The sequence below is a fragment of the Cebus imitator genome, unplaced genomic scaffold (genome assembly GCF_001604975.1).
Source record: "Cebus imitator isolate Cc_AM_T3 unplaced genomic scaffold, Cebus_imitator-1.0 Scaffold227, whole genome shotgun sequence".
Lineage (NCBI taxonomy): Eukaryota > Metazoa > Chordata > Mammalia > Primates > Cebidae > Cebus > Cebus imitator.
The window spans coordinates 1,052,788-1,065,864 of record NW_016107542.1 but is presented as its reverse complement, the minus strand read 5'-3'; the positions used below and the strand labels follow the sequence as shown (position 1 = coordinate 1,065,864).

The window sequence follows — 13,077 nt, the reverse complement described above, 5'->3', positions numbered from 1 at the left end:
TTTAAGGTGTATGTGAAATATAAATAAATTTCATGTTTAGACTTGGCTTATCCCCAAGATACTTTATTATGTATGTGTGAATGTCCCAAAATCTGAAAAAAACAAACTAAAATCTGTGGAACTCTTCTGGTTTCAAGTATTTCAGATAAGGAACACTCAACCTGTGTCACCTGCCATCTCATTTGGTTCCTGCAGAGCAGTTACTGTATCTAACTAAGTGGTATTAACAGTGTTTAGAACTTAGCAAAGAGACACTGATTTAGTTTGAAAATGCAGACAGCAAAACTGAGATGATTTTTACTTAAAAGGCAGACTCTACCCCTAAGTCTTCAGAAAAACTATCAGTTCTCAGATTCTCTAGCCCAAAACTCTTTAGGTGGTAGAAAAAAATTGTCCCTGGACTACTTACTTCTGCTTAAAAAGTATATCTCACCCATAACCTCAGTAGACAGTATTTTTGGACTATTTGTCTAACACACTGTTGCCCAAGTATTCTTCTGAGATTAAACCAGTAGGGACCAAACTAAGCAATTTCGAAGTTATCAACTAACCATGGAGAAGGAGTTTGTATTAGACCACCACAAGGAATTCCCTAAGGCAGGTACATTTATGATGAACATCAATACAGACCTCATCAAGCCCTTTAATGCATTTAATTTCTTATAGGCTAGTATGTGAAGGTGGTTTTCCAAATGAAAGTCCGTAGCCAAAGTGAATCCAATCATGACTTGAAGTCATGTAGACAATTGCCTCATCTTAAGCACTCTTCCCTGCACTGAACAGAACAACTTTATTTACATTCTGTGAGAAATAGAAAATGGGCTAGATATTTAAAATGAATTAGCTATATTTCTATGCTGTGTGCCAAGTCTTCCGGGTTTGGGATCAAAACCCGAAGCCATAAGGCTGGGTACTATCTGTTCTCTTGACCTTATGGTCATGTTCTACTACATGTTCTATGGTCATGTTCTGTTCTACAGAAGGGGCTTGTAATGACTTTTTTCCTCTTCCAAAATTGTAATAAAACGACTCAAGTCAAGTCAACTTTATGATTATTCACTTTTATAACAGGTAGAGACACTTGGATCAGGTCTTCACTTGTTTTGAGCCTGGAGGTTGTCACCTTTGCTAGCAATGTTTAAACAGCAGTTTATTGTACTAAAAAGTCTTAATATTTGGCAGCTCTACTGAACTTGACCTTTATACATGCTTTAGGTATCTGGAGACTCAGGCCATAAAAGCAAATAATCAAAATGACACAGGACAGGCACGTAAATGCCACATAAACTGGGCGAGACGATGATTCAGGGAACAAAGCTACTCCAGACTTCAAGAAACTGTCACTGCCAAGGAGGGCTTGGCTGGTGACCTTCCTTTATACAGCCCTTGCTCACATGAGAGAGCAGCAGTCTTTGATAAGGGTTGCTATCATCGTCATACCTTTACTGGTGCTATGTGGATGAGCCAGGTTTACTTTCCATGCCTTCCAGTTTCCTACCTCCAGGTCTATTACTACCACCAGCAACTCCAACCCACTTCCCACCATGAGAGAAGTTTCTTTCTACTCTTAGGCTAATAGTTGCTGGCCATATCTGAAGAGCTCTCACAAAACCTTGGTTGTTTTAGACTCTGGCCTTAAAGAATATATCATACCACAGACCTTAATCTTGACTACCTAGGCTGGAGGAAAATGTCCTAGAATCCTCAGGAACCGTGCAATCAGGTATACCAACTTCTCATTAACCTTAAGTTCCTTGCCAGAGTCTCAGTGATCACCTGCCTTGTCCAGGAGTACTGTGAAACAGCACCATGTGCCAGTGGGGAGAAGGGGAAGTGGAGAAGCTCCAGGGTAGAAAGTGAGCTCACATGCCCTGAGACTTTGAGCTTAAGACAGATGCCAGCAGGGGTCGGTTTAGGGTCAATATCTGTCTTGGTCCAAATTTCCTCCAGTTCTGAAAGAATCTGCCTCCTTTCCTTTGAAGATTTTAAGTTTGCATGAGTTTCTGTTTTGCCATTGTTCACGGCATGTCAAATATTTCACATGTGACAAAGTGAAGAGGATCCTCACCTGCCTAATACAAGGTGAACGTCTGGCCTTGACTAACTCATTTCAGCAGTTTAGGTGCATTCCTAGCATTCTACAAGGTTAAGTTCACCTCTAGTGGAAGGGATATGCAGCAAAAATGAAACTTTTCTCTCACCTTCCTGGATAATTGTCCCTTTTTCTGGTGTACCTTAGTGTTTTGAAATGTTACAAAAGGCATAATGCAAGTCATGGCACTATTCTGAGAAATCGTTTAATAAGTTAGTATTACTCATCCATTAATGATTAATGCTAGCGTTTGTAAACTCTTGTAAGCAAAGCTTTTCTAGGCTCTCAGACTTGTAACACATCAGATTCCATGTTCACTACACACTCGTCCTCTTTAAAGAGTCCAGGCAGGAGAAGGCATTTGCAAGAACAACCCATAAGAGCCTGTGGAGTCTCACTTTCCCTTGAAACTAACACTTCCCATGCTGCTCACTTAGGAGTCCGCAGAACCATGTGACCAACCTAAACGTGATCGCACCGCCAACCAATCGCAGAGGGCCGAAAGGCCAGTCCCAGTTCACACGCTCCGGACAGTGGCAACCAAAGGGCAGGGGCATTCGAGACATAAAACCCCAGGCTTTGCCAGAGAGGCTCCTTGACCACATACTTTAAAGTTCCCTCTCACTTCAGGAGCACGTGACTGCAGGCAGGTAGAGCCCCCTAAGCCACCCGGTGACGGGAACTAGGGACTCTGGAATCGGTATTTCAGGCTGGGGCGGCTTTCTGTCCCAATTCCCTGCAGCTGGCAAGCAAACCCCTTGGCGTCATATCTGAAGATCACTTCTGGGACGCGCTAGGATTCTGACTGAGTCCTCTTAGAAGGGCTTCCTGTGGTTTGTCCCGGAAAGTTATGAGGCCCCAAGTGGGAGAGTGGCTGAAGACCATGCAGGGGCCCCCAGGCGCCTGCGGCAGACTCTAGGGATCCGACAGTGGTCACCACCGCCCTTCCCAACAAGACAGGGCCACACACTCGCTCTCGCGCTGCTCCTTTGATCTATTGTTTAGAATGAAGGCTAATTACAGTCACTAGCCTAGGACTCAGTTCCTCTCGAGGAAACGTCACCGGGAAGGAGGATCAGCAAACTAACCTGATTAAGTCTTCCTTCCACTCCACCTCCCAGTTCAGCTGCACGAGAGACCCGAGAGGTTTCCAAATGCCGACCAAAGTCCCGCGTAAAGCCCCGCTCCTCCCCTACCCTGCAAGAGGGAGAGGCGGCCCCGAGCCGGGGGAGTCGCAGTCTGGGTGCGCAGGCTGCGCACTGCCCGCGGCTCCACGGAGCCTCCAGGCTGCCGCCCACCGAACGTGCGCCCGCTCACGACCACCGGAGGACTCCGAGCCTGGGCTGGCACCTGGCGCCCCGCGTCCCCGGAGGCGCACACCTTCGCCCACCGCCCGCCCCCACACTCCCCGAGGTCCGAGGGGCGCACCCCGGTCTGCCGCGCACATCTCGGCCCTCTGCCTCCTTCCTAACACTCCGCCTGGCAGAAGTGGCAGAACCATTGTTCAATGCTCAGAAGCTCACATTCCTCAGCCCCTGTCAAGGGGGCGAGAAACGAGGCAAAACAGGGGCTTTGGGGGCCGCGGTGTGAGGTATCGAAGACTTGTTCGGGAGAAACGTCAAGACACCCCAAACCCCACTGTCCCCCAAGCCCGGCTCCCTTTGGCCGCGGCGCTGACAGCTCAGAGGCGCCACCACGGTGGGGAGGGAAAGAAGAGGAGGAGAGCCGAGAGGTGCCTCCTAGGAGACGGGTGGGCAGACGGAGACCTGCGCCTCGGGGTCCCCCGGTGCCCTAGCTGGGTCCGGGCCGCTGGCGGAGGGGCGCGTCCTTACTCACCGGTTCCGGTGGCGCAGCTCTCCCGGGGCCCCCAGCACAGCGCGAGCAGCAGCCAGAGCGCCCAGCGCGCGGACGTGCCCATGGTGCCCGCCTGGATGGTGCCGCCGCCGCCGCCGCCGCCGCTCGCTCCGCACAACAAGTTACCAGCCCTTCCGAAAGGAGGAAGAAGGTGGGGGCGGGGAGGGGGAAGGGGGAGAAGGAGGGGGAAGGAGTTGGGGGAAGGGAGCGGGGAAGAAGAGGGCACCCCCTCCCCTACAACTTGCACAATCTCCTCCCCGCCAGCCAACCCACCCACCCACCTCCCTGGGCTGCAGCAGCAGTGCAAGCCGAGCCTGCGGGCAGAAAATAATGCAGGCGCTGCAGAGGAGTGGAGGGAAGGAGAGGGGAGGGGAGGGAGAGGGGAGGGGAGGGAGAGGGGGTGGGGAGCCGAGAGCAGAGGAGAGGACAGAAGAGACAGGAGCCGGTAGCGGAGCACCCACACCGGCGGCGGCTGGAGCGCGGGGTGAGGAGCGCGGAGGGGGCAGGAGGGGGAGTGGTCAGCGGGCGGTAGGGCGGGCGCGCGGCGGCTTCAGCTCTCCTTTCCTTTGACGCACTCCTCTTACACACGCTGGGCAGCCGGGTGCCCGCGCCGGGAGTGTGCGAGTGTGAGCGTGCGTGCGTGAGTGGCCGTGGCCCTGGCTGCCGCCGCCGCCACCCGGACTGCTCTAGGGGCCCGGCTTCTCCGCGCGTCCGCCTGGGGCGCACGGGGGCCCGGGGCGGCCGCTGGTTGGCTCGCGCACCGCCGTCGCCTCCAATCCCCGGTGCCTGTCCTAATTTCCTGATCCAGGGAACCTGCTGCCGCCGCCGCAGCTGTGCGCTCCCTACAGTCATTACAGTGCCCTCCCGGCAGCCGCCGACTGAACACGCAGCGGCAGCAGTTAGCGCTGATGCAACTCTCGCTGCTACTGCCACCGCCTCCCCACTAACGGGGCGTGCAGCTAGGGGGTATTTGCAGTTTCCAGGGGCGACAAGCATCTCTCTACCACCCTCTCCTGCGCCCATGAGAGAGGCTGGTAGGTAGCATCGTCCTCGGGCCTCCTCTTCACTCAGAAAGTGATGAAGCGGAGCGGAGGGGCTTGAAAGGTTTGGGCTGCTCAAATGTGGAGTTCGGGCTGCTCAAATGTGGAGTTCGGGCTGCCTGTGTCAGTAGCACGCTGAGGTGCCATTTTGCTAAAAACTAAATGTGTCTTTAAGTGAGAGAGAGTGTGTGTGTTTGAAAGAGAGAGTGCGCGCCGCTGTGGCCGGTCCTCTGCAATAGAACAAGACTAAAATAACCCAGCCTGGGATGAGGAGAAGGGAAATTGCTAGCGCAGCTTTGCATTCGCTCAGCAACGATTATAGTTAATTGCTAATTGCACAAAATGATAGTTTGAGGGCCTGTAATTAAAAGCTTAACCTTTTCTTGTTTGGAAGAGAGGGGCCCCATAGGTTTATTCTTCTTGATGTACTTTGTAACATTCAATTACAAGACTTAAGGAAAGAATAAAGGAAGCAAACGCAAGACTTCTAGAAAGGATTGATTGTTCTTTTATGCCTGACAGTCCTTGAGCGTATAATTTGCTTTTTGTGTACTTCAGTTTTCTTGCACGCTTAGCCCCGGTTGAGGTGCATTCTCTGCTGTGGTCTGTTAAGCATCTAACCAGAGTGGGAGGGCACATCCAGCGATTCCACTTTCTTAAATAAAAGGTTTTTAGGTACTTTTAAAAAGTTGTTTTTAATCTTGTTTCAAACTTGGAAGAATTCAATAATATCATATTCTGAGTCTATTCTGTTGGTGATCTGAAGAGTAGGGGCCACTGCCTCCCTCTCTTCTCCTTGCCCTGCTTCTCCTGGGAATTTGTCAAGACTAGCAGTCAGGGGAGACATTTATTAGGAACTCTATATCCAGGAGACACACAGGAGAGGAAAGCTCCGAGTCAGGATATGTTTCTATGGGACCAAAGATACCCAGATCATGACTACTAAGCATGAAAGGGACTAACTCTAGGTATGGATGGGATCTTGCACTATAGCTCATTTTGAATGCTATTTTGCCTACCCTGTGGTTACATAGTTGATACAAACTGCAGCTGCCAGGCAGCCTTCATGTGAAACAACTAAAATTTGTTTTTATGATATATAGTAGTGTAGATGCATGCCAGTGTTATTCACCTAATGGGTATTGAGATGTAATGAGAAAACCTCAGTGCACAATGTCTTTCATATTCTCAGGGTTCTGACGGGGAGGTGTCACTTTACAGAAGAGGAAAGGAGTACAGGGGATAGGTAGAATCAATACCAAAAGGGGCAGCGTTAATAAACAGTCATGTGACTTCTTTTTAATATTTTACTCAGAGAAATATGAACACTACAAGCTAAACATTGATATGGTACAAGACTTATCTTTGAAAAACATGCGTGAGTATTTTCTAATTTGCCAAGGGATATAAGTAAACTTTCGGTGAACGTAGCTGCAGCTCTATGTTCAATTTGTGGCTTTTTTGTTGACTCAGAAGAAAGCATAACTTTTGGCTCCATCTCTGATTGACTGTGTAACTTGGGAAAAATCACTGTGCCTCTTTGTGCCTGCCTTCCAACCTGTAAACTGAAAACAAAACCAACCCACTTGATATCAGATTGCTCAGTGGCCTCAAGGACCAGCTCTCTGCAAGGTGTTTATTAGAAGAAAAAGGTTGTATGGAGAAATGCATTTGATTATGATAGAAAGTAATTAATAACTGAAAAGATAAATTGATGATAAGTGGAGATTGAAGTGGTTTAACTAACTGAGCTAACTGATCCTAAGTGGAGATTGAAGTGGTTGAACTAACTGGATTCAGAGAAGTTGACACTGCAGAATTCCCGATGCCTTCAGGTAAATGCAAAGAGGATCCCATTCACTCCTACAACCACCACATTCATTTATTTGTTGAAGCAACACGTATTGAGCATCCCTGACTAGCAGGCACTGTACAAAGTAGTGGGCAGATAGAAGTTCTTGTCTAGGAAGCTCAGCGTCTGGTAGAGGAGGCAGGCAAGTGGGCAGTTGTAGCACCCTGATTAAGAGATGCTTAAAGTGCTATAAGATTGCAAGTAAGAAGCAGCTATTCTGGCTGCAGGATGAGGGTATCAGAAAAGCCTTGACAGAGCGTTTGAGCTTTTTTTTAATATATCATTTTCACCCAGTAATCGGAGTTCTCCCTACTTCTGGACATATGGTAGGATTGAACATCCTGACCCCCTTATGGTTGGATGGGGTTGAAAGACTAACCTTGGCTAATTCTTTGTGAGCCTGTGTTATAGGGTGCCATTTCCAGACTGGAGCATTTCATTGCTTATGTGAGACTCTCTCTTTTTGTCTGCATGGTGCCAGCAAACGTTTAAGAGGTGGCTGCCGCGTTAGTCCAGGTCTCTGAGTGATTAGATTCATTTAGAACTACCCATGTGAGTAGTTCCTGCTGTCTATGTGTCTTTTGCAATGGTTAGAGGTTAGCAAACTAGGACTCACGGGCCAAGTCTAGCCAGACATCTGTTTTTGTATGGCCTATAAATAAGAACGATCTTTACATTTTAAAAGAGTTTTACAAAGAAGAGGAATAGTGTGCAACAGAGACCGTACCTTGCTCACGAAGCCTAAAATATTTACCACCTGGCCCTTTAGAAAAATTTTAAAAAAAAATTGCCCACCCCTAACATAGACCAGGTGAGAGAGTTGTAAATCGCTGTCATCTTCATCTACCGAGATTTTGTTACCTTGGCATAACCTGGTGATAGCCTGACTGATACATCAGGGAAGAAGGAAGGAAAACCATGATGAGCAGGGGGCACAAAGGAGCAGCATGTATTCAAGGCAATGGAAGGAATTCAGGGTGGTTCAAGGGTGGGGTTCAAGTGGACTAACGATGTGAGGTAAGGTTGAAGAAGAAAGGCAAGGACTAGATTAGCTGGAGTCTAGAGTGTCATGCTAAGGCTTTGAATTTTATCCTATGAGCCATGGTAAGGACTAGTGACAGATTTTGATCAGAGTCCTGATATCAAGTTTCTTTTGCTCTGACAATGGTATGAAAAGCATCACGTTTAGCATGTGGAATAGGGACAGACTAGAGGAAGAAACGTTAGTTAGAGGCCCCAGTAGTAAGGGAGTGCATTAAAGAAAAGAGAGGAGGCCGGGTGCAGTGGCTTAACGCCTGTAATACCAACACTTTGAGAGGCTGAGGCAGGAAGATCACTTGAGCTCAGGAGTTCAAGACCAGCATGGGCAACATGGCAATCCCCACAAAAAATACAAAAAACTAGCTGGATGTGTTGGCACACACCTGTAGTCTCAGCTACTGGGGATGGAGGGGAGCCTGAGACAGGAGTATTGCTTGAGCCCTGGAGGGTGAGGCAGCAGTGAGCTGTGATCATGCTATTGCACTGCTGCCTGTTTGACACAGGGAGACCCCGTCTCGAAAAAAATAAAAATAGAAAACAAAAGGAAGAAACTGTGGTTTGATTAGTCAGAAACATTCAGGTAATTCCTCCATGAGATTTTTCGCCTGGGTTTTTGGGCTTTATCTCTGAAGTATTTTCCAAACATGTATAATCCATGTGAATCACTGGCAATGTCTGTTAAACTACAGACTCCCAGGCCCCTCCCTTGATGAGGGATTCAGCTGGTCTAGGGTAGAGCCCAGGAATCTGTATATGTAACCCTATTCCAGTTGATTCTTAGAATTAGTCATGATTAAGGAACTGTTTTAGAGAATGTCTTCTTCAATGTGGTTTTAATTGCTAAGTAGGTTTACTTCTGTCGTATTTGTGTACATTAATTTGTCAAATTTCTACTAAGGGAGTAGGTTAGGACCCATAGAAAATGTTAAGGTTGATGCTTGTCATTTTTCTTCAAGGTCCTTAGACCAATAATACTGGCATCAAAAATAATCTTCAAACCAATTTGCTAGTTCGTAGTACTCATCACTGTGATTTCTACCCCACAGCCTCAGCATAGAAAGTAGGAAGTGAAATGAGCTATGCTCTTCTGGAGCCACCCCTTTCTGAAATGTTTTGATGGTAACTTCTCAGGCCTCCATTCCATCACTTTCTAATTGTGTGCCAGCCCAGGGAAATGAGTGGGATTCGCTCCTGCTAAGCTCCATGAATAGGACCTGATGGTCAAAATCAGTGGGTCACAAATTTTAGCTTCCATCAGAATCACTTGAAAGGCTTGTTGAAACATAGGTTGCTGGGCCCCACCTCCAGAGTTTCTGAATCAAGAAAGGCCCAAGAATTTGCATTTTCAGGAAGTTCCCAGATGATGTTAATGCCACTGGTCCGGGAGTGTACCCTGAGAACCACTGTTCTAAACACATTGACATTACTCTCCCCCTCAGCCACTGGGATTCGTTTAAGGGCCTCAGCCAGTCACCTATGGCCTTCCTCTGTTTGCATTGATTGTACGCTTCAGCCCTGAGCACATTACAGAAGCTGACTCAGTTATGATGAAGCTCAGGGCTTTTGCTTGGTTAGAAAGGCTCTATCTTCTAAGTAATGAGATGTGTGGACTCAAGGCCAGAACTGCTACTGCCATTTTGCCATCCTGAAGGAAGCTAGTTAAAAGAGGAAACTGACTCATGGAGAAGAGGAAATTGAAATATATGGCACTCGAATCTGTAAGCCTAAGCCCAGGTCAGTTTGTTTCAAAAGCTGCCATTTTTTGCCTGAGCCAAAAAATTCCCTTTGTTGCTGAAGTCAGTTTAGATTGAGTTTTCCCTTAGTTGCTACCTGACAGAGGTGTCCTTTTGAGGGCTCGAATGCACTTAATGGAAAGCAATAGGCAAAACTCTGCCTCCCAGTGGAAACTGCATGGCTAATCCCTACTGGAGAGCACTCAGAAAAGGAACACAGGCAGTGGTAGTAAGAACGGTTTTGAACAACTGCATTTTTGTGTCACCTGGCTAAATCAACTCCCCATTGCAAATCAGGGCTTAATGTGGACTTAGTATAAATGAATCCTGATTGAGGGTACAATCTAGTAAGAACAAGGTTTTGAAATTCCAAGGCTAAGGACAGAATGCTTTTGTTTGTTTATTTGATACGGAGTCTCTCTCTGTCACCCAGGCTGGAGTACAATGGCATGATCTCGGCTCACTGCAACCTCTACCTCCCCACTTCAAGTGATTCTTCTGCCTCAGCCTTTGGGTAGCTGGGATTACAGATGCATGCCACCATGCCCGGCTAATTGTTTTGTATTTTTGTAGAGACTGGGTTTCGCTGTGTTGGCGGTGAATTCAAACTCTTGACCTCATGATCTGCCTGCCTTGGCCTCCCAAAGTGCTGGGATTACAGGCGTGAGTCCCCATGCCTGGCCTAAAGACTGCTTCTGAACAATTTCAGAAAGTAAAAATGTGGCCAAATGTGGTAAAAATAGTTTCTGGTTGGAGTGAAACTCCAAATGGGTTGAATATGAGGCTAGACAAATGGTTATCAACTGGGAGCAATTTTAGCACCCAATAAATGTTTGTCAATGTCTTGAGACACTTTTCATTGTCCTGCCTGGGGGAGATGTACTATTGGTATCTTTTGGGTAGAGGCCAGGGATGCTGCTGAACATCCCGCAGTCCACAGGACAGGGCCCCACAGTGAGTTATTCAGTCTAAAATGTCAATGGTGCCACAGTTGAGACATTCTGAGCTAGGCTTAGGAGAAGTCAGATGGCTCTGTATATGTGCGGTTTTCGTATGGGTTGCGTGGAAGGACATCACTTAGGACTTGGGTGGCCTAATAGAAAGATGTTCTATTTCACGACAGAGCGAGGACAAACTGGGTTTTGTCCAGTCAATGACAGATGTGAATGTGGTGTCAGAGGAGGTAAAGGGTAGATTTACAGACCTGGGAGATGTAAAGTAAATCACACGTAGTTTACATTTTAAGTTGAAATTGGTAAATCTAGGACACATTCTAGGCTGCATTGTGTCCTCGCCAGAGTTCTCTGTTTTGTAGGGTTGAGTTTTTTTTCGTTTGGTTTTCAATGCAGGGATGAAATACTGGACCATTTATTTTTGAAAGCTCTGATAATTCCTATGACTCACGCAAAATTTGATTGTTCTCATTTGTCATAAATATAATTTATAGGAGGTTTTGGAATATAGTGCTATAGCATTTAAAACGGTCTTACAATGGGGGCTGCTGTGGAATTAGAGGCATTGTGGCCTCTGCTGAACTAGATAACCATAGATTGCTTATTAGGACATAAGTATTTTAACCTGCAAGTTAGAGTAATGCAGCAAGTTCTTTAAGTATTACCATTTCACCGTGATATTTCATTTTTGAACTTTTAAGCATTTTGTGGAAGTAGATAGTTTATTCATTTAATGTTTTCTTAGTTGGTTATGTAAAGAGGTTTAAATTCATATTATACTGCTGCTCACATTCCTGGCAGTGTTGAGTTTCTGAATGAATATGCTTCCTTCCAGCCTGGCTCTTTGGAAGGGTTATGTCCTAGCATCTCTATATCATTTTAGAAACACATTTATGAGGAGTTCTCATGTTGAGAATGACCATATCTGGAGAGTGGAGGGGAGACCCAGTTTTTTGAGGCTGGCTTTAGGGTTATATGGTAGATGTAAAAACTGCAGGTAACTCGGAATTGTTGGAGGATAGAACCTAGAGGAGATACTGGAGAGGCAAGAACAATGAAGGAAGGCATTTGTATAGTGTTTGTATTTTTATCCCAAAAACATTTAGTAAGCCATGGAAGGTTTTTGATCAAGAGACGATTTGTTTGCATATGAGTATTTAAAAATATGACTATCTGAAAAGGTGATTGTGTCTGTATAGAATCTAGAGGGCACTCACGGTACCGGAAAGCCTTTGTGTGTTGAATGAATGCAGAGAGGCAGTATTGGTTAATGGTTAATAGAGTGGGTGCTGGAGTGGTGAGTCTTCCTCAGTTCAAAGCCTGGCTCTGACCCTCTCAAATCTTAAGCAAATTATTTAGCCTCTCTTTATGCCTCAAGTTTTTCACCTGAAAAATAGGGGTAGGAAGAGCACCCACTTCTTATGAGGGTTGGATGCCTTTAGAATAAAGCATTTAGAACAGTGTCTGGCATATAATAAAGGAGCAGCTTCAGTGTGCAGGAAAGGCAATTACAGGTAGAGGCCCAGGATTTGAACAATGTAAGGCTGTGGTCCTTAACCCTGACTGTGCATTAAAGTCTCCTGGAGAGCTTTTAAGAATATCAACACAGGAACAGCTCTACTCTAGACCAGTTGAATAATGTGTCTGGCAGTGGGGCCTGGGCATGAACATTTTTATCTCTCCAGGTGAGTCTAATGTGCCTTCCAATTGTAACTTACTCAGTGTCAAGCCTGAGGCTGTGGCCACTGGGTATAGAGGGAGAGCTGTGTTATAGGTTTTGAATGAGAATGTACCCTTAGAGAGGCAGGGGTGTTGCAGTGTCTGTGGCAGGAGAAACAAATGCAAATTCTTGCCAGGGTTCCAAAACAGCCTCCAGTCCTTGCTTTGTGCATCCTGCTCCTGGCCTAGCATCTCACATCCAGCTAGATTTGTCAGCTGTTAAGGAACCAAGGACCATGGGAGGTCAGAAGCTGGGCACAGCTAGACTGTTTGGAACCCAGCTGGCGTCTACCTATCAGGTGATGGATTACATATCACCGATCTCATGCCTTTACAAATCAATCTACCAATAAGGACTTGTCCAGCACCTTCTGTAGGACCCACAGTATGCCAGGTGACTGGAGGATAGCAACCGGATAGCAATGTGGCTGCTCTGGGGGGTGAGTTGTTAAATTGTTTTGTTTGCTTTTTCTGCAGGAGCCAAACCTCAGGCTTGTTAAGTGGTAATTGACAGTCCTTTTTTCTAAGGAAGTTTTTCTTGGATTTGCTGCCAGTAGAAGAGTATTACCTCTCAGAGCACTATAGCATTCATTTATCGAGTGGCCACTCAATTATCAGGCATGACAGAGTTTGCCATCTAAAATAGGAAAGACCACTTAATGATTCCTAGAGTCAAAAGTCTGGAATAAATGGATAGACAGATCAAAGAGTTAAGGGGATTCTATTGTAATTGGAGAACCACTTTTAACAGAAGCTGGGACTTCCACTGAGATCTTAAAGGAGCCCTTGAATG

General features: G+C 46.5%; 1 protein-coding gene across 4 annotated transcripts in view; it reads right to left on the bottom strand.

Moving 5' to 3' along the window:
* The window catches only part of VLDLR (very low density lipoprotein receptor), a 38,834-nt gene extending 34,307 nt beyond the window's left edge, over positions 1-4,527 (bottom strand). For all 4 annotated transcript variants that reach the window (XM_017496961.2, XM_017496962.2, XM_017496963.2 and 1 more), the window contains exon 1: positions 3,929-4,527. In XM_017496961.2, the coding sequence (XP_017352450.1) occupies positions 3,929-4,010 (82 nt within the window). In that variant the 5' untranslated portion in view covers positions 4,011-4,527. The remainder of the gene's footprint in view (positions 1-3,928) is intronic.
* Positions 4,528-13,077: the final 8,550 nt, after the last annotated feature.